Source organism: Microcaecilia unicolor, chromosome 3 (genome assembly GCF_901765095.1).
Source record: "Microcaecilia unicolor chromosome 3, aMicUni1.1, whole genome shotgun sequence".
In the NCBI taxonomy this organism is placed as follows: domain Eukaryota; kingdom Metazoa; phylum Chordata; class Amphibia; order Gymnophiona; family Siphonopidae; genus Microcaecilia; species Microcaecilia unicolor.
This window is the reverse complement of record NC_044033.1, coordinates 71928081-71950045: the sequence shown is the minus strand read 5'-3', so window position 1 is coordinate 71950045 and position 21965 is coordinate 71928081. Positions and strand designations below refer to the sequence as shown.

Sequence of the window (21965 nt, the reverse complement as noted above, 5' to 3'; positions counted from 1 at the left end):
GTGCTATCTCTCACTGTTACCAATAACCTACCCTTCAATTATGGGCTGCTCATGTCTTTGTCAGTGGGCAAACTTACAAAATCAGCAAGGGATCAAATACTTATTTCCCCCACTGTATGTGCAGAGAAAGAGAGGGAGGAGTCGAAGATGACCCCAAGGTTATGAGCAGATGAGACAGGAAGAATGAGGGTGTTGTCGACAGAAATATCAAGGAAGGTAACACTCGCTGCATGCAAGCCACTAAAATTTTAGTAAACAATTTGTAATCTGTGTTAAGCAATGAAATGGGGCGGTATGAACTGCATAACTGAATATTTTCTCAACTTTAGCAAAAACGTAATTGTTACCAGCCGCCATGTGTTCTGCCACTTCATAGTTGTATCAAAGGAATAGAATAGCCTCACCAATAACGGGGCCAGGATTGCTCCAAAGCTCTTATAAAAAAACTTATTGGTGAAGTTGTCAGGTCCCGGGTACTTGCCATGTGGCAGGTCATCAATGGCCCCTTTAACTTCCTCTAACACTATGGGTTTCGATAAGGCGTCACTAGCCCCTGGCAAGAGCTGTGGTAAAGCCAGTTCAGATAACCCATGTTTCCAGCCACTCCATAGTTGTATCAAAGGAATTGAATAGCCTCACCCATAACGGGGCCAGGATTGCTCGGAAGCTCTTATAAAACTTATTGGTGAAGCCATCGGGTCCCAGGGACTTGCCATTTGGCAGGTCATCAATGGCCCGTTTATCCTCTAACTCTATGGGTTTCGATAAGGTGTTGCTAGCCCCCGGCGAGAGCTGTGGTAAAGCCAGTTCAGATAAGTCAGAATTTCTTCATCTGATGGAGATGAATCTGGTGTGTAAAGCTGACGATAGAATTCTACAAGGAACTGTTGTGTATCCAGTGTTGAACTATGGAACTTCCCCTGCTCATCTGTGACCCCAGCTATATAATTATAGGCCGTTTGCTTTTTTAATTTAAATGCCAGGAGATGACTCGATTTATCACCAAATTCAAAGTATGATTGACGGATCTGCAATAACTGATCAGCTATATTAGATAATTGCAGCTCCTGAAGCTGCATCCTAATTTGATGCCTTTGTTGTTCCCCTCTCACGTTTTGATTGCTAGTCTATTTGCGCCAATTGGGAGTGCAATAAGCATTCCTTTTGCCTTTGTGTTTTGGAAACATGAGCTTGTAGCACAATTAGTTTACCTCTAATCACTACCTTTAACCCCTCCCAGAATATCATTGGGGAAACATCCCCAGTATCATAGAGCTGAATATAGTCCCTTAGATCACGCTTTGAGTTCAGTGTTCAATAGGTATTAATAAAGCATCTGATAGCCTCCAGTAGCGAGTCCCCATCAATTTATTAACTGTACCTAAGCACAGGATAACTGGTGAGTGATCTGACCAATTTTGTGTAGCTATACAATGAGAAGACACCTGTCCTGTTATCGTTGGGGCTCACACCTATTAGTCAGTGTGTGAATAACTATGTTATGTGTTTGGGAATAGTATGTATAATCTCTTTCTATTGGATGTACTGCTCTCCAGAGATCCACTAAGTGTCATCTGGACATAAAGTGATCCAGTACATCCTGATCCCTCTGGGCATACCTAATCTCAGTGGTTGAATTATCTAGTGCTATATTTAAGGTAAGATTGAAATTACCCCCCCCCCCCTCCCCCCCAACAGTGTACCCTCTGCATATTTAAGTAAAACCTGATCTAATTCTTCTATATATGCCTTTTCTCCGAGGACAAGCAGGCTGCTTGTTCTCACGACTGGGTGACATCCACGGCAGCCCCCTCCAACCGGAAAAAACTTCTTGCGGGAAGTCCCGCGCGTGGGGCACGGCCACCGCGCATGCGCAGCCGTCTTCCCGCCCGTGCGCTCCCGCTCAGTTTTTTGTTTTCCGTGCTTGGAGAGAGACTGCTTTGCGTCCCTCTCCGTTGTCAGCCTCGGAAACCGGTTTGTGGCCTAGTCTGCTTTTTTCTTTATTTAGTGGTTGGAGCTTGCGCCGGGGCTTCGACGTCGACAGCATCGGCACCGGCGGCATCGACTTCGGCAGGATCGGCACCGGCGGTGTCGACTTCGGCTCCCGACATGGCATCGACCTCAGGAGCTCAGGTACCACTGGCCCGATGACCATCTTTCGCTGGGAGCAGCGAGCAGCCGAGTGGGCCTTCACCTGCCTCGGCAGTTTCTACTGCGCAGGGCCATCGGGACTGACCCATTTCGGACCCGACCCCGAGGAGGCATGTGGATTCCACGACCTCCTTGTTGGTACCGCGGAGCGCCGATGACGTGCATCGAAAGAAGTTGGCTAAGAAGCACCGTCATTGGTCGCCCCCTTCACACGGTACCGGGAGCTTCGGGGCGTCGAGAGAGTCGGCACCCGAGAAGCATCGACGCCAGGAGGACCGCTCCCCCTCCATCCAAGAGGTGTCAATGAATCAGTCGTGCAGTCCGGTACCGTCTCCTGGCCCCGTGCAGATTCAAGCACTGACTCCTGCACTGGCCCCTCAGCCTTTCCCGACAGAGACTTTGGACGAGCGCCTCCAAGCCATTCTTCCAGGTATCCTGGAAGGGCTGCTGCGCCAGTCTCTTCCGGTGCCGGGGGTGCTTGCGCCCTCGGCACTGTTGATGAAAGCGCCGGCTGGCTCTGGCCCTGTGATGCGGCCGTCGACACCGGTACCGCTTGCGGCACCGGTCTCGGCTGCCACTCAGGTGGAATCGACGTCGATGAGCGGGAGCTTCATCCCCGCCGGCGCGGGAGTCCACCTCTCGACGCTATCATAGAGGACGTGGCTCCTCTGAGTCGAGACGGGCCCGGTTTCAGATGGAAGTCAGAGAACTCATGTCCGACACCGAGGAGGAGGCCTCGTGGGGGGAGGAGGAGGACCCCAGGTATTTCTCCTCCGAGGAGTCCTGTGGTCTTCCCTCTGACCCCACTCCTTCACTGGAGAAGAAGCTCTCACCAACTGAGAGCCTCTCCTTTGCCTCTTTTGTTAAGGACATCTCTGTGAGCATTCCTTTTCCCGTGGTTATGGTGGATGAGCCGAGGGCTGAGATGCTTGAGGTCCTCGACTATCCATCTCCACCTAGAGATTCTTCCACGGTATCGTTGCACAATGTCCTGAAGGAGACGCTGTTTCGGAACTGGGTGAAGCCTTTATCTAATCCCACCATCCCAAAGAAGGCGGAGTCCCAGTATAGAGTCCACACTGACCCGGAGTTGATGAGGACTCAGTTGCCACATGACTCTGCGGTCGTGGATTCTGCTCTCAAGAGAGGCAAGAGTTTGAAGGATACCGTCTCGGCGCCCCCAGGGCGTGAATCTCGCACTCTGGACTCTTTTGGGAGGAAGGCCTATCATTCCTCCATGCTCGTGACCAAGATCCAGTCTTACCAGCTCTAAATGAGCATTCACATGCGGAATAATGTGCGGCAACTGGCGGACCTGGTTGACAAGCTCCTGCTGGAGCAGGCCAGGCCTTTTCAGGAGGTGGTCAGGCAGCTGGAGGCGTGTTACAAATTCCTGTCCAGGGGTATTTATGACACTTGTGATGTTGCATCCAGAGCCGCTGCCCAAGGTATAGTGATGCGCAGACTCTTATGGCTGCGCGCCTCTGACCTGGACAACCGGATCCAGCAGCGGCTGGCGGATGACCCTTGCCGGGGAGGGATAATATTTTTGGTGAGAAGGTCGAGCAGTTGGTCGAACAGCTTCACCATCGGGAAACCGCCCTTGACAACCTCTCCCACCGGGCGCCTTCAGCACCTACCTCTTCAGGTAGGCGATTTTTCAGGAGAAAGAAGACTGCTTCTTACGCTTACACCCAAGCGTAGGTACAATCCTCCTTCCCGACAGCCTTCCCAGGCTCAGCCCCAGCGCACTCATTCGCGTCAACAGCGTGCAACCAAGCAGGCCCCTGCGGCTCCCCAGCAAAAGCAAGGGACGGGCTTTTGACTGGATCCAAGGGAGCATAGCCGCCATACAAGTGCCCGTGCTGGGTGATCTACCGGTCGGGGGGAGGTTAAAATTTTTTCACCAAAGGTGGCCTCTCATAACCTCCAACCAGTGGGTTCTCCAAATAGTGCGGTGCGGGTATGCCCTCAATTTGACCTCCATTCCACCAAATTGCCCGCCGGGAGCTCAGTCCTTCAGCTCCCACCACAGGCAGGTACTTGCAGAGGAACTCTCCGCCCTTCTCAGCGCCAATGCGGTCGAGCCCGTACCACCAGGGCAAGAAGGGCTGGGATTCTATTCCAGGTACTTCCTTGTGGAAAAGAAAACAGGGGGGATTCGTCCCATCCTAGACCTGAGAGGCCTGAACAAATATCTGGTTTGAGAAAAGTTCAGGATGCTTTCCTTGGGCACCCTTCTCCCCATGATTCAGAAAGACGATTGGGTATGCTCCCTGGATTTAAGGGATGCTTATAACCACATCCCGATACTGCCAGCTCACAGGCAGTATCTGCGATTCCGTCTGGGGACACAGCATTTCCAGTATTATGTGCTGCCCTTTGGGCTCGCCTCCGCGCCACGGGTGTTCACAAAGTGCTTACTGGTGGTGGCGGCGGCGCTACGCAAGCTGGGGGTGCATGTGTTTGGCTGGTGAAGAGCACCTTGGAGGCAGGAGCTCTACGGTCCATGCAGAGGACTATCCGACTTCTGGAGCTACTGGGTTTTGTGATAAATTACCCAAAGTCCCATCTACCCCCAGTCCAGTCACTCGAATTCATTGGAGCCCTGCTGAATTCACAGACGGCTCAGGCCTATCTTCCTGAGGCGAGGGCACAGACACTTCTATCCCTCGCCTCCCGGGCCAGAACGTCCCAGCAGATCACAGCTCGGCAGATGTTGAGACTCCTGGGCCATATGGCCTCTACAGTCCATGTGACTCCCATGGCACGTCTTCACATGAGACCAGCTCAATGGACCCTAGCTTCCCAGTGGTACCAGGCTACGGGGAATCTAGAAGATGCAATCCGCCTGCCCGCCAGCTTTCGCACTTCATTCCGCTGGTGGATGATTCGCTCCAATTTGATCTTGGGACGCCCATTCCAAATTCCTCAGCTGCAAAAGGTGCTGACAACGGATGCATCTCTCCTAGGGTGGGGAGCCCATGTTGATGGGCTTCACACTCAAGGACGGTGGTCCCTCCAGGAATCTGGTCTGCAGATCAACCTCCTGGAGTTGAGAGCGCTCTGGAACGCACTCAAGGCTTTCAGAGATCAGTTGTCCTTCCAAGTTATCCAAATTCGGACAGACAACCAGGTTGCAATGTACTATATCAACAAGCAGGGGAGCACCGGATCTTGCCCCCTGTGTCAGGAAACAGTCGGGTTGTGGCGCTGGGCTCGCCAGCATGGCATGCTTTTCCAAGCCATGTACCTGGCAGGTTTCGGGGCTTGCTGTATTAGTTTCCCTGTCTTGCGCTAGTCCCCTGAGAGGGCGTGGCTCCTGGTTCTTTTGTTACTTCCTCTGCCCTATCGCTGGTGTTTAGCACGTGACTGGTATCTTGGGGTCCCGGGGGAGCCCTCTGGGTTCTTTCACCCCTCCCTGTGTGTGTTTGGGTTCCAGTTCGGCCATGAGGCCCGCATGAGTGGCTCTGTGCGCGTGGGTTCTGGTTTGGCTGCGAGGCCCGCCTGTATGCCTATTTCCCTTTCTTCCTGAGGTACTGCGGGGGAGAGTAGCTTAGGGTGTTGTGTAGCTGGAGTGTGTGGTGGTGGGTCGGTCTCCCCTTGCCCTGGGTCGGCACTCTGCTGGCCTCGGCCAGGGCCCAAGGGCTCACGATCAACCCAACGGATTACACTTGGTGGCAGTCACTTCAGCTCGGAGGGTCAGTGAGCTTCAAGCCTTGGTAGCCCATGCTCCCTTTACCAAATTTCATCATAACAGAGTAGACCTCCGCACTCACCCTAAGTTCCTGCCAAAGGTGGTGTCGGAGTTCCATCTGAACCAGTCAGTTGTCTTGCCAACATTTTTTCCCCGTCCACATACCTGCCCTGCTGAATGTCAGTTGCACACATTGGACTGCAAGAGAGCATTGGTCTTCTACCTGGAGCGGACAAGCCCACACAGACAGTCCGCCCAATTGTTTGTTTCTTTTGACCCCAATAGGAAGGGGAATGGCTGTCGGGAAACGCACCATTTCTAATTGGCTAGCAGATTGCATATCCTTCACTTACGCCCAAGCTGGGCTGACTCTTGAGGGTCATGTCACGGCTCATAGTGTTCGAGCCATGGGAGCATCAGTGGCCCACTTGAAGTCAGCCACTATTGAAGAGATTTGCAAGGCTGTGACGTGGTCATCTGTCCACACATTCACCTCTCATTACTGCCTTCAGCAGGATACCCGATGCGAAAGTCGGTTTGGGCAGTCAGTGCTGCAGTCTGTTTGGGGTTTAGAATCCACCCCCCCCCCCCCCCCCCCCCCCGAGGCCCATTTTTTATTCTGTTCCAGGCTGCACTCTCAGTTAATTGTTACTTTTCAGGTCAATCTATGTTATGTCCTCGCCGTTGCGAGGCCCAATTGACCCTGTTTGTTGTTTTGAGTGAGCCTGGGGCTAGGGATACCCACATGTGAGAACAAGCAGCCTGCTTGTCCTCGGAGAAAGCAAGGTTACTTACCTGTAGCAGGTATTCTCCGAGGACAGCAGGCTGATTGTTCTCACCAACCCGCCCATCTCCCCTTTGGAGTTGTGTCTTCCTTGTCTTTGTTATCTGACTGAGGCACGTTTGCGCAACGGGTGGGAAGACGGTCGTGCATGTGTGGTGCATGCGCGAAGGCTCTAGCAAGCTTTGTTGCTAGGAAGATTCCGTTCCTGGGGCTGCCGTCGGACGTCACCCACATGTGAGAACAATCAGCCTGCTGTCCTCGGAGAATACCTGCTACAGGTAAGTAACCTCGCTTTTTCAGAAGCTTATTTAAGCCCCCCAATGTCTAATTCTTTATTGGAAACTCAGCAGTGTCGTCTTGTACCATAATATGTAGTTGTCGCTAAAACTTGATAACAATTCTATCTTCTTCAGTAAGCACCATTTTCATAGTTAGTGTAAACTATGACATCACAGTGACATTTTTGTATGGTAGAAAAAGTAAGCAGCGAGTTCTGGTGGTCAATTATGCAAACTGTTGGTTGATGTTCATTATGGTACAAATTACCCAAATTTGCTTAAATTACGCTGTTAAACAACAAAATCTAAGGGTTGCTTTTTTTTTCCATTCACAATGTTTGATAGAAGGTGTGTCTTTGCCTAATCAGACAGCTGGCTTTCTGCTGCTATCTGTGTTTTATAAAACTATACGAATAAATTGTTGGCTAAACAAGTGACTTTACAGGGTCTGGTGATTTCTGTGCATAAGTTTTCATGCATAAGCAGATGAAAAATCATTGAGACTACTGATCAGATGCATAAGGGAGTGCTACTATATACTATACCATAAAAATTTCCTAAAAGAGAATTTGAAAAATGTTCATAAGAATTATTGTGTCAAAGCTAGCAGTTCAAAATTTATTTGCACCTTATTCTGGTTCTTTTTATTATTGTCATACTGAGAATATAATTTACAGTTTTCTACTTGTTCCCAGGTATTTGCCTGCAAATTTGTTGTCTTTCATCCATTTTCTCTTTTTTACTCATATTTGGCTTTACCCTCCTGGTACCCATCTGCTTGAAACACTAGACTGATAATTGAAGGCTTGGTTCCAACAGAGCCCTTCTAGTGCCATCTGTCATCCAGTAGTGGATAAAGGGGTGTGAAGGGGAGCTTGTTTCTATAACTAACCTACAGTTAACCTTCTGGGCTGTAGATTTTATCCAGCCTTTAAAGGAAGTGAAGTATTTGCTCTTATTTACTGATTGGAAATTATTAACTGCTTTTATGAAAGCGCGGGGTAACATATAGCTTAACATAAAACTTTTGTAGACAATCTAATAATAATGGGATGACTAAATATAATCATAAATACAATCAATGAGGTAAATTTGGAGATAGGCAAGTTGAATCTCATTGGGTGAGACAGCCCTAAACAGGCACAGATAATTTCTGCTTGATAATATTGCACTACAGTATTTTGTAATGTCTGCATGGATTTCTCCAGTAAATACATATTTACCTGTATAGACTGCCCTGGGGATTCCCTCAGCTAAAAGAATGTGGTGGCTTTCATAGCCTGTATACTTTGGTTGGATTACAAAGAGGAGTTACTGGTGAAGAAAACTGTGTGCATATATCTTTATTTTTCAGTGTTCATATGTTAATTTTCTCCAGGTTGCTGCTTGCAGAAATTGCAGGTGTTAAGTACATTGGTATAGATTCTTCTTTGAAAATCAGATACAGCCCAGTTTTCTTTCAAATCTAACCACAGATAGATGCATACTAATGCAGTGCTTCCCAGTTAGTATGCCAGGAAATCTTTTCACTGGCCAGCTGGAGTTACAGGTAAGTACTGGTCAAGTCAGAGCTGCTAAAGGTGCAAAGTTTTCTGTTTTTATCCTCCCCCATGCTCCCTAGGCTGCAGGATTTCCTTCCACTGACAGTGAATCCTTGAGCAGTGCTCTCTTATTTATTTATTTATTTAAGGCATTTATACCCCGCTCTTTCCCACTCGATAGCAGGCTCAGGGCGGCTTACAGGATGTGGTACAGAGTATCATAGAGTTAACACAAAGTAAGGTACAAGGTGTGGTACAAAGTACCACAGAGATAACACAGAGTATGGTATGAAGTATCACAGAGATGATCCAGTTGGAAAGAGTAGGACAATAGGGAGGGATGTGTGGGAGAGGATTGGAGTATGGGTAGTGTGGTTTATTGCTGCTGCCAGAAACATACAAAGCTAACAAGTCTTGCAAGACTACAAGGCCATTTCTGGTTTTGACTGCAGAGGAATGCCAACAGAGGAAGCAGCAGCAGAAAGTATGTGTTGCTCACCAACACTTGCCAGTTGGAGAAAATCACTGGAAGGGGTAGAAGGGCCAAATGAATGTCCCAGAGCAGTGCTTCCCAATCTTTTTGTGCCTGTAACACCATGATTGTGGCCAAATAAAATTGTGTGACCCCCCCCCCCCCCCTGGAATTATAGAATAATGATTCACCTTTTAGAGAAGAATCCACCTAGGTCATGACCCCAAAGGCAGGTTTTACAACCCACATTTTGCAAAGCTCTGCCCTAGAGGCATTTGGTGGAGGTGGGCAGATGATTGTCCCAGAGGGGTGATGATGGGGGGAGGTTAGATGAGATTGTGCTGTGGATAGGAAATGAGTTGATTGTACCAGGCAGGTGGGAAAAGAGGGAAAGGAAGGTGATGGTGTGCTGCAATAGAGTGAACCTGATGTAGGGTTGCCAACTAGATCCAGATTCACCTGACAGGGTTGATCCAGTCCTGGGCCTACCCCAATGCATATAGGGACTTGTAGCCTTGCTTTACTTAGGGAATCCAATGGGGAAATCAGAACCACAAGTCCCTACATGCAGTAGGGTAAGGCCAAGACTGGATCAACCCTGTTGGCTGAATCTGGATCTAGTCGGCAATCCTAACCTGGTGCCAAGTATGCTGTGACATGGGAAAGGTTGGGAAACTAAGAACTTCTGTACTGAATTGTTCATGTACACCTTGCTTGTCCAACAGTGCAGGCTAACTTGCCTCTTGGAAAAAAAAAAAGCTGCTTTAGAACATTGTGGAAGATAGCCTTTTGTTAAAAAGAAAAAAGAAGCCTGTGTTGAAAGTTTTGTGTAGCCGCATGTCCATTTTATTTTTGCTTGATCTACCTCAGTATTTGTTGTGGAAAATGTATTAGTACAGGTTTATGACCGAGGAAATGTTTCTTTTAGGAAATAAAGACTGAAAGAAATTCCCTTAACTGCCAGCATGACCAAAAGTTGAGGGAGATGAATCGACTGGAAGAAGAGCTTAAAAAGACCATCCACATTTTAAAGGAGAACCAGAAGTTTTCAGAAGAAGTGAAAAGTAAATTTGTATTTACATATATTTGTCTTATGATTTTGCTGTTCATCTTTTTCTTCAAAATTGAGCAAGTATAATTTATCTTGAGTAAATCTAAGGCAGAGACCAACATTTATGGTGGTTTCAGACTTATAACCACTTAATTAATTTCTCAAGTTCAATTTGGTACTTTTTGGTTGTGATTTTTAATAATCATGGCTGCTGATGAAAAGCAGAACATTCAGCCAGGGGAAGGGTCTGAAATGGCTAAATAAGCCATTTACAGCTACTTTATGCTTTAATTTTTATCCAGGATTTTCTTATTTTCCTTGTTTTGCCATTTTTTGCTCTTCCTTTTCATCCTTCCTAGTCTTTCTCCCTCTGTTTTTGTACCCTTGGCAACTCAGGTTTGCCTCCAGGCCCTAGTGATGGCTCCTCTATCTGGCGGAGGTCTGACTTCTTAGCTGCTTTGCCCAGGCCTTGTGACAAAAAGCAAAATTGATCTTCTCCCTAAAAATCACACTTAAAAATAGACACACAGTAATAATAAAATGATTAGAAAAGTCATTGGTGTCCAGACTATTGTTATACTAGAAAATATATTCACAGTCTTTAAAATATGTATCACCAATCACATGGTTGAATTAATAACTATGATGTGATGCACCAATATTAATATCAGGCAATCTAGTTAACAAAAGCACGTGTCTGTAATGCAAAATAAACACCTTAGGTGAACATAAATTAAAATACACCATTGAAGTGTGTATCTTAGCCCTAAAGTAAACTCAAAGCACAGAACAATATTTGCAAGGTCAATAAGGTATAATCACAGTTTTGTAGCAAAAACACTATCACTTTTCTCTCAAAATAAGCTGCAGTAACAGATCTGGAAAAGTCTGGCGAGTTGCCCTGTTTTGTGGTGTCTGCATCAAGGACCTCCACCGATTAATGCTGCTTCAAATCTCTACATGGGCATAGTGTGTTCCTGACTCTTTCTTATGGAAGATGGTCTTATTCAGGTGTTCTTGGGGCACCGTCTCCATAGGTTATTGTTTTGCATACTTTGGATAGCATTAGAAGTAAATTTGAGAGACTGAGATCATACGCCACATACCCTGGCTTAGGACTAAAACTCACTGTCAAAGTACTTGTATTGTGCCAAAAAGACTTTCTTCTGAAGTTCATATGATGATACATATGTAGGCAATTTATCCAACTGTGCTTGAACATTCTTTTTAATGAGGCATGTTGCACCCAAAACAAAGGGAAATATTTTGTATCCTTCGTGCCACATTTTCTTGGTCTCACACTGCATTTCCTGATTTTTAAAGATTTTTTTTCTGTCTATGCGATTCACCGAATAATCACTTGGGACTGACACCTCTATAATCAAGGCTATTCTGGTGTTTTTCTCTTTCGCCACAATGTCCAGTTTCCTGGCACTCAATTGTTTTTTCTATCTTTTGGAGTGGGAACATCCCAGATTATCACAACCTCTTCCAAAACTGCTTACCTTTCTCAATTGAGAATATTAACCATTTGACCCTACTTTGTTTTATGTCTTTTAACCAGTTTTTAATTCACAATTGGACACTGCCTCCTATCCCATGACTTTCTAATTTCCTCAGGAGTAATTCATAAGTTACTTTGTCTTTGTCAATTCTGTCTCGCTGCACCCTACGCCTGGAATAAACTTCCTGAGCCCCTACGTCTTGCCCCATCCTTGGCCACCTTTAAATCTAGACTGAAAGCCCACCTCTTCAACATTGCTTTTGACTCGTGACCACTTGTAACCATTCGACTCCACCTACCCTCCTCTCTTCCTTCCCGTCCACATTAATTGATTTGATTTGCTTACTTTATTTTTTGTCTATTAGATTGTAAGCTCTTTGAGCAGGGACTGTCTTTCTTCTATGCTTGTGCAGCGCTGCGTATGCCTTGTAGCGCTATAGAAATGCTAAATAGTAGTAGTAGTAGTAGTGTTCTGAAAATCCTGATACACAGTATAAACCAGCTCATCTTTAGCCATGTGTTTATTCACCCCTTCAAAGAAATGTAGCAGATTGGTGAGACTTTCCTTGACTAAATCCATATTGGCTTTGCCCTATTAATCCATGCCTATGTATATGCTTAGTAAGTTTGTTCTTTATAATAGTGTTTACTAGGGGTGGGCATTTAGTGCAGTATTAATGCGATGACATTTTTTACATTTTAACTAAGATTGAATGTTTTAATCACGTTCAAAATTATTAACGCCTGTGTTTTCCAGTATTGCTTTCTCTCCCCTGCCTATCCTATTTCACTTTGCCATTACATAGCAGAGATACAGCATCGGCATCAGTTGCAAGTAGCATGTGGGAATCGCTGCCAGAGACCCTATGAAGAGCCTGATCAATGTTAAGTGCATGGGGGAGGGGGTGCTGGACCAGTATGCTGGAGGGTCAGCAACATGAGAAGAGAGAAATAGGTGTCTGTGTGTCAGAGATAACAGTTTTAATTGCAGAAGGGGAGACACATGGATGTATGTACAAGGGAAGGATGCTGCAGGAGAGAAGAAAGGTAGATGCCTGTATGGAGGGGAGGGGGAGCAATGTGTTGTGGGAAGGAAATGTAGTTATGCAACTTTTTATTATATTCAGCAGGTTTATTTATCAGCATAGCAGTGGAATTCTATCCCTTATCAAATTTGTATACTAAGGAATTATATACTGTTTTGAAGGTTTTTAAAGTATTTTCTTTTTAAAAAGTTTTTAATAAGTTGAATTGTAGATTGATATTGTAATTCCCAGGTTATGTCTGGCTTCTTATATGAGATCCGCATGGAATGGAGAGGTGGTTGCGGAATACAAGAATGTTTTGTAGTTGTATATTTCCATGGTCTTGCTGGCTTCTAGGAAGGATTCCACTAAGAGATGTGTTAATTTCAAAATACAGGAGGTTTGCTGTATGGTGTGAGGACAAGTCCCTAGACCCTCTATCTTGTCCTACACAAAAACTGCTTGAGTACCTTCTATGCCTCTCTGACTCTGGTTTGAAGACCAACTCTGTTAGGGTTCACCTTTGTGCAATTAGTGCTTACCATCAGTGTGCAGAGGGTGTGCCTTTCTCTGTACAGCCTCTAGTTTGTTTTATGAGGGGTTTGCTTCTGAACCCCCCCCCCCCCCAATCAAACCTCCAACTGTGTCATGGGACCTAAATGTCATCCTAACCTAGCTGATGAAAGCTCCTTTTGAGCCACTTGATTCTTACCATCTGAAGTACCTGACCTGGAAGATCTTATTTTTGATGATGGTCACTTCAGCTTGCAGGGTCAGTGAGCTTCAGGCCCTAGCGGCGGATCTGCCTTACATGAAGTTTCATCATAACAGAGGTGCTGTCTGTACACATCCTAAGTTTCCTGCTAAGGTAGTGTTGGACTTCCATCTTAATCAGTCAGCTGTCCTTCTAATGACTTTCCCCAAAGCTCATGCCCATCCTGGTTAAAGCCCACTGCACACTTTGAACTGCAAGTGAACCTTGGCCTTCTATCTGGAACAAACTAAAGCCCATAGACAATCCACCCAACTTTTTGTTTCTTTTGACCCAAACAGGATGGAGGCAACTATCGGTAAGTGCACCTTATCCAACTGGCAATCAGACTACATCTCCTTCTCTTATGCCCAGGCTGGACTGAATCTTAGAGGGTTATGACATGACTTACATTATCAGAGCCATGGTGGCATCAGTAGCCCAATTGAGATTTGCAGAGCTGCAACATGGTCTTCAGGTCACACATTCATATCCCACTACTACCTTGAGCAGAATTGCCAATGCAACAGCTGGTTTGGTCTGATAGTTTTGCAGAATTTGTTTGTAGTCTTGAATCCAACCCCATCCTCCTAGGCCCATTTGCTTCTGTTACAGGCTGCACCTTCATAACAGGAAGTTTGTAGTTGCTTAGAGTTATTGGTTCTGGTTTTCCTTGCCATTTCAAGTCCCTGTTGATGATTTGTTGTTTTCATTGAGCCTGGTAGCTAGGGATTCCCATTTATGGTAATCAGTTGTCCAGCTTGTTCTTGGAGAAAGTGAAATTGCTCACTTGTAGCAGGTGTTCTCCGAGGACAAGCAGGCTGCTTGTTCTCACGACTGGGTGACGTCCGCGGCAGCCCCCACCAACCGGAAATAAGCTTCGCGGGACGGTCAGCACGCAGGGCACGCCCACCGCGCATGCGCGGCCGTCTTCCCGCCCGTGCGCGACCGCTCCCGCCAGTTACTTTTTTTCCGCGACTGAGAGAGTTGTGTTTTCCCCTCTCTCTCGTTTCAGCCGCCGGATTTTTTCGACCGCGTTTACGCGGATCGTCGCTTTTGGCCTGTTCGGCCTCTTCTTTTTCTTCTTTCTCTTTTATTAAAAAAAAAAAAAAAAAAAAAAAGAATTTTGCGCGTGTGGAGCACGCGCTCCTTCTTTTCCCTCGCTTTCTAGCGGGGACGCCTCGTTGCGGCCTAGTGGCCGCTCGGTCGGTTACAATTTTCGTGGTGTGATTTTAGCCACCATTGCCGACTTTGACTTCGCCGACGCGATTTTTCCGTCGATGTCCTCGAAGGTCCCGAGTGGATTTAAAAAGTGTGGTCGCTGCGGCCGGCCGATCTCGCAGACCGACACCCACGCTTGGTGCCTCCAGTGCCTCGGGCCGGAGCACAATCTCAAGTCGTGCGTTTTGTGTCTCGGTCTCCGGAAACGGACTCAGGTTGCGAGGCAAGTTCTGCGGGACCGTCTTTTTGGAACTTGCGCCGGCCCCTCGACGTCGACCTCGACGGCATCGGTATCGAAGACCGGTTCTTCGGTACCGGTATCGATGCCCGAGACATCGGCACCGATGGCAGCGACCCCAGGAGAACAGGTCCCGTCGGCCCGCCGGTCCGCCGGCGAGAGTGGGGTAGAGAGACCGCGTGGGCAGTCGGCCCCGGTCACTCCCTCAACTCGTGAGCCACGGGACCGAACCCTGTCGGACCCGGTACCCCGAGACCGAGGGGGATCGACCTCCTCCTCCTCCATGCCCTCCGGCACCGGTGACGTGCACCGGAAAAAAAGACAAGAAGCGCCGTCACCGGGAGCCCTCGGTGCACCCTGAAGAGGAGTCGACGCCGAAGCGTCATCGCAGAGAGGAGAGATCTCCGTCGGTGGTGGAGGTACCGACGCGTCGGGGTTCCGGCACCTCGGTGCCATCTCCTGGCCCCCAGCAGCTTCCGGCACCGACACCCTTACCGGCCCCACCGCTTTTCCCGGCAGCGGGCCTGGACGAGTGCCTCAGAGCCATCCTTCCGGGGATCCTGGAAGGGCTGATGCGCCAGGCCAAGCACCCCCGGCGCCGATGACTGTGGCGCCGGCGAGCTCTAGCCCGGCGCCGGGGCAGTCGACACCGCCGCCGCTTGCGGTGCCGGTCTCGACAGCCACGCAGGTGGAGTCCCCGTCGACGTCGATGGAGGGAGCTCCGTCCCCGCCGGCGCGGGAGTCCACCGCTCGATGACACCGAGACCTTGGTGCCTCGACGTCGAGCCGGGCCCGGTACCGGACTCAGCTACATGAGCTAATGTCCGATACCGAGGACGAGGACTCGTGGGGGGAAGAGGAGGACCCGAGATATTTCTCCTCCGAGGAGTCTACAGGCCTTCCCTCGGACCCCACGCCGTCACCGGAGAGGAAGCTCTCACCTCCTGAGAGTCTCTCCTTTGCCTCCTTTGTGCGGGATATGTCTATAAGCATTCCCTTTCCCGTGGTCTCTGTGGAAGAGCCGAGGGCCGAGATGCTCGAGGTCCTCGACTATCCATCACCACCTAGAGAGTCCTCCACGGTACCGCTGCACAATGTCCTGAAGGAGACGCTGCTCCGGAACTGGGTGCGACCACTAACTAATCCCACCATTCCCAAGAAAGCAGAGTCCCAGTACAGGATCCACTCTGACCCAGAGCTCATGCGGCCCCAGTTGCCCCATGACTCAGCGGTCGTGGATTCTGCTCTCAAGAGGGCACGGAGTTCGAGGGATACCGCCTCGGCGCCCCCGGGGCGGGAGTCTCGCACTCTGGACTCATTTGGGAGGAAGGCCTACCAATCCTCCATGCTCGTGACCCGCATCCAATCTTACCTGCTCTATATGAGCATCCACATGCGGACCAATGTGCAACAGCTGGCGGACCTGGTCGATAAGCTCCCGCCGGAGCAGTCCAGGCCTTATCAGGAGGTGGTCAGGCAGCTGAAGGCGTGCAGAAAGTTCCTGTCCAGGGGGATTTTTGACACCTGTGACGTGGCATCTCGTGCTGCGGCCCAAGGTATAGTGATGCGCAGGCTCTCATGGCTGCGTGCCTCTGACCTGGACAACCGCACCCAGCAGAGACTGGCTGACGTCCCTTGCCGGGGGGATAACATTTTCGGTGAGAAGGTCGAGCAGATGGTGGACCAACTGCATCAGCGGGAAACCGCTCTCGACAAGCTCTCCCACCGGGCGCCTTCAGCACCCGCCCCCACGGGTGGGCGTTTTTTCCCGGGCACGGCAGGCTGCACCCTATTCTTTTGCAAAGCGTAGGTACAACCAGCCGGCCCGAAGGCCTCGTCAGGCACAGGGACAGCCCCAGCGCGCTCGTTCTCGTCAACAGCGTGCGCCTAAGCAGCCCCCTGCGCCTCCACAGCAAAAGCCGGGGACGGGCTTTTGACTGGATCCACGGGAACATAGCCGCCCTGCAAGTGTCCGTACCGGACGATCTGCCGGTCGGAGGGAGGTTAAAATTTTTTCACCAAAGGTGGCCTCTCATAACCTCCGACCAGTGGGTTCTCCAAATAGTGCGGTGCGGATACGCCCTGAATTTGGCCTCCCTGCCTCCAAATTGTCCTCCGGGAGCTCAGTCTTTCAGCTCCCATCACAAGCAGGTACTTGCAGAGGAACTCTCCGCCCTTCTCAGCGCCAATGCGGTCGAGCCCGTACCACCCGGGCAGGAAGGGCAGGGATTCTATTCCAGGTACTTCCTTGTGGAAAAGAAAACAGGGGGGATGCGTCCCATCCTAGACCTGAGAGGCCTGAACAAATTCCTGGTCAAAGAAAAGTTCAGGATGCTTTCCTTGGGCACCCTTCTGCCAATGATTCAGAAAAACGATTGGCTATGTTCCCTGGATTTAAAGGACGCATACACTCACATCCCGATACTGCCAGCTCACAGGCAGTATCTCAGATTCCGACTGGGCGCACGGCACTTTCAGTATTGTGTGCTGCCCTTTGGGCTCGCCTCTGCCCCACGAGTGTTTACCAAGTGCCTCGTGGTGGTAGCGGCCTATCTACGCAAGCTGGGAGTGCACGTGTTCCCATATCTCGACGATTGGCTGGTCAAGAACACCTCGGAGGCAGGAGCCCTCCGGTCCATGCAGTGCACTATCCAACTTCTGGAGCTGCTGGGGTTTGTGATAAATTACCCAAAGTCCCATCTCCAGCCAACTCAGTCTCTGGAATTCATAGGAGCGCTGCTGAATTCCCAGACAGCTCAGGCCTACCTTCCCGAAGCGAGGGCCACCAATCTCTTGACCCTGGCTTCGCAGACCAGAGCGTCTCAGCAGATCACAGCTCGGCAGATGTTGAGACTTCTAGGTCATATGGCCTCCACAGTTCATGTGACTCCCATGGCTCGTCTTCACATGAGATCTGCTCAATGGACTCTAGCTTCCCAGTGGTTCCAGGCCACCGGGAATCTAGAAGATGTCATCCGCCTCTCCACCAGTTGCCGCACTTCACTGCTCTGGTGGACCATCCGGACCAATTTGACCCTGGGACGCCCATTCCAAATTCCGCAGCCCACGAAAGTGCTGACGACGGATGCATCTCGCCTGGGGTGGGGAGCCCATGTCGATGGGCTCCACACTCAGGGTCTGTGGTCCCTCCAGGAAAAGGATCTGCAGATCAACCTCCTGGAGCTCCGAGCGATCTGGAACGCACTGAAGGCTTTCAGAGATCGGCTGTCCTGTCAAATTATCCAAATTCGGACAGACAATCAGGTTGCAATGTATTACGTCAACAAGCAGGGGGGCACCGGATCTCGCCCCCTGTGCCAGGAGGCCGTCGGGATGTGGCGTTGGGCGTGTCGGTTCGGCATGCTCCTCCAAGCCACGTACCTGGCAGGCGTAAACAACAGTCTGGCCGACAGACTGAGCAGAGTCATGCAACCGCACGAGTGGTCGCTCCATGCCAGAGTGGTACGCAAGATCTTCCGAGCGTGGGGCACCCCCTCGGTGGACCTTTTCCGCCTCTCAGACCAACCACAAGCTGCCTCTGTTCTGTTCCAGACTTCAGGCACACGGCAGGCTAGCGTCGGATGCCTTTCTCCTCCATTGGGGGACCGGCCTCCTGTATGCTTATCCTCCCATACCTTTGGTGGGGAAGACCTTACTGAAGCTCAAGCAAGACCGCGGCACCATGATTCTGATCGCGCCCCTTTGGCCCCGTCAGATCTGGTTCCCTCTTCTTCTGGAGTTGTCCTCCGAAGAACCGTGGAGATTGGAGTGTTTTCCGACTCTCATTTCGCAGAACGACGGAGCGTTGCTGCACCCCAACCTTCAGTCTCTGGCTCTCACGGCCTGGATGTTGAGGGCGTAGACTTCACTGCGCTGGGTCTGTCTGAGGGTGTCTCCCGGGTCTTGCTTGCCTCTAGAAAGGATTCCACTAAAAAGAGTTACTTTTTCAAGTGGAGGAGGTTTGTCGTGTGGTGTGAGAGCATGGCCCTAGAACCTCGTTCTTGCCCTGCACAGAACCTGCTTGAATACCTTCTGCACTTATCAGAGTCTGGCCTCAAGACCAACTCAGTAAGGAATCACCTTAGTGCGATTAGTGCTTACCATTATCGTGTGGAAGGAAAAGCCATCTCTGGAGAGCCTTTAGTCGTTCGATTCATGAGAGGCTTGCTTTTGTCAAAGCCCCCTATCAAGCCTCCTGCTGTGTCATGGGATCTCAACGTCGTCCTCACCCAGCTGATGAAACCTCCTTTTGAGCCACTGAATACCTGCCATCTGAAGTACTTGACCTGGAAGGTCATTTTCTTGGTGGCAGTTACTTCAGCTCGTAGGGTCAGTGAGCTTCAAGCCCTAGTAGCTCATGCTCCATATACCAAATTTCATCACAACAGAGTAGTGCTCCGCACCCACCCAAAGTTCCTGCCGAAGGTGGTGTCGGAGTTCCATCTTAACCAGTCAATTGTCTTGCCAACATTCTTCCCCAGGCCGCATACCCGCCCTGCTGAACGTCAGTTGCACACATTGGACTGCAAGAGAGCATTGGCCTTCTACTTGGAGCGGACACAGCCCAACAGACAGTCCGCCCAATTGTTTGTTTCTTTCGACCCTAACAGGCTAGGGGTCGCTGTCGGGAAACGCACCATCTCTAATTGGCTAGCAGATTGCATTTCCTTCACTTACGCCCAGGCTGGGCTGACTCTTGAGGGTCATGTCACGGCTCATAGTGTCAGAGCCATGGCAGCGTCAGTGGCCCACTTGAAGTCAGCCACTATTGAAGAGATCTGCAAGGCTGCGACGTGGTCATCTGTCCACACATTCACATCTCATTACTGCCTCCAGCAGGATACCCGACGCGACAGTCGGTTCGGGCAGTCGGTGCTGCAGAATCTGTTTGGGGTGTAAATCCAACTCCACCCTCCAGGACCCGAATTTATTCTGGTCAGGCTGCACTCTCAGTTAGTTGTTCTTTGTAGGTCAATTTCTGTTATACCCTCGCCGTTGCGAGGTTCAATTGACCTGGGTTCTTGTTTTGAGTGAGCCTGAGAGCTAGGGATACCCCAGTCGTGAGAACAAGCAGCCTGCTTGTCCTCGGAGAAAGGGTATGATACATACCTGTAGCAGTTGTTCTCCGAGGACAGCAGGCTGATTGTTCTCACCTTCCCTCCCTCCTCCCCTTTGGAGTTGTGTGTTTCATATTTTTTGCTAGTCATTCAACTGGCGGGAGCGGTCGCGCACGGGCGGGAAGACGGCCGCGCATGCGCGGTGGGCGTGCCCTGCGTGCTGACCGTCCCGCGAAGCTTATTTCCGGTTGGTGGGGGCTGCCGCGGACGTCACCCAGTCGTGAGAACAATCAGCCTGCTGTCCTCGGAGAACAACTGCTACAGGTATGTATCATACCCTTTCTCTGAGGATAGCAGGACACAGATTACCACATCCCACCCATCTTCCCTAGGAGTTGAATTTTCTATGTTTTTTAATACAACTGCTCATGCTGTGCAAGTTGGGCAGACGGTCAGGCCTGTCAAAAGTTTCAGAAATCTTCTGAAAGCTGGGCAGTAGCCATGTCGGGGCTCTATTGGTGACAACTTGCATTCGTGGTAATCTGTGTCCTGCTGTCCTTGGAAAACATCTTCTACAGGAGAATAACTTTACTTTATGGGAATGATTAAAAGAACATGGGTATTATACAGGTGAATAAGAGTTTAAAGATTAAAAGCAGCCTAAAAAGGTGGGCTTTTAGCCTGGATTTGAATAGGGCTAGAGATTGAACATGATGTACCAATTCAGGAAACCTATTTATTTATTTATTAGGATTTATTTACTGCTTTTTTGAAGGAATTCACTCAAGGCGGTGTACAGTAAGAATAGATCAAACATGAGCAATAGGCAATTAGAGCAGTAAAAATATTCAAACAACAATACAAAGTATGGCATGGTATACTACTTACAATGACAACATAACATGTACTAGAACATTATAATTGGTAGTGAAGGGTAAGGCAAAGTTGTAACGTATAGATGACTAAGAAAGTAGGAAGAATTAGAAAGTAAAGTGATTGATTTGAAGAAAGTTGCACGTGAGGTCAGAGAGATGGCTAAATATGATCTCAGCTAGGGTAGGGCTGGATAAACATGTCCTGCTGCAGTATGTGCAGCCCGAGTCAATCTTTGTGTGTGTGAGTGAGACTAATAAGTTAGTTACTTCTTCCATTAAAGGCTTGGTTGAAGAGCCAAGCTTTCACCTGCTTCCTGAAGTAGAGGTAGTCTTGTGTTAAGCAGAGCCTTTCAGGCAATGCATTCCAGAGTGTGGGGGCTACTCCGGAGAAGGCTCGCTTGCGGGTATCACTTTGTGTAATGTCTTTTGGAGAGGGTGTAGTTAGTGAAAGTCCTTGGGGAGGACCTTAGTGTCCTTGGTGGTGTGTGGAGGATCATCCTATTCTTCAGATACTCGGGGCCATTTCCTTTCAGGGCCTTGAAGATCAGACATAGAGTTTTAAATTTAGCCCTGTATTGTACTGGTAGCCAATGAAGTGTTTGCAAAAATGGTGTAATGTGGTCACGTCGCTTGCAACCTTCTATGAGTCTTGCTGCTGCATTCTGAATCAACTGGAGCTGGTGCAGGTCCTTTGTAGTCAGACCATTGTATAGTGCATTGCAGTAATCCAGTCTTGATGTTACCATGGCATGCACAACTGGGATAAGATTTACCTTCTCGATGTAAGGAGAGAGGCAGCTTAGCTGTCGCAAATAGTAGAAGCAGCTCTTGAAGGTTGCTTGGATTTGGGGAATCAGAGTAAATGTTGAATCTAACTGTATTCCAATGTTCCTGACTTGTGATTTGAGGGGGAGTTCATACTTCCCAAAAGGGATTTCCTCAGCAACCCTCCAGACCGGTCAAGACGCTTGGGTTATGTACTCCTACCAGCAGAGGGAGACTGAGAAAACACTGAACTTTGAACACTGCCTATATAACCTGTGCAGTCCTTTTACTAGCCAGTATTTTCTCAGTCTCAGCAGAGGTAGCAGTACATCCTGTGCAGTCTGCAATGGTCTGGTGAGGTAGTGTGATTGATAGAGAAGGGATTTGCTCCGTTTGGGGGCTGATCTTCTTTTATTTTTCAGTTCCCTGTATGTGTGTTTAAAAAAAAAAAAAGAGAACTTTGTGCTTCGGGGCTCTGGGTCCGGTGGGGCTCACTATTCCCCTTGGGGTGTCACACCTGCTAGTCGGGTCCCTCTCCCGGTGCTGCTCTCTTCC

At 49.2% G+C, this 21965-nt stretch overlaps 1 protein-coding gene across 1 annotated transcript in view; it reads left to right on the top strand.

Annotated features, from left to right (window-relative positions):
* Positions 1-21965, top strand: part of CENPF (centromere protein F) — a 233655-nt gene that overhangs the window by 108110 nt on the left and 103580 nt on the right. The window contains exon 10 of the mRNA XM_030196036.1: positions 9852-9987. Coding sequence (XP_030051896.1) covers positions 9852-9987 — 136 coding nt within the window. The remainder of the gene's footprint in view (positions 1-9851; positions 9988-21965) is intronic.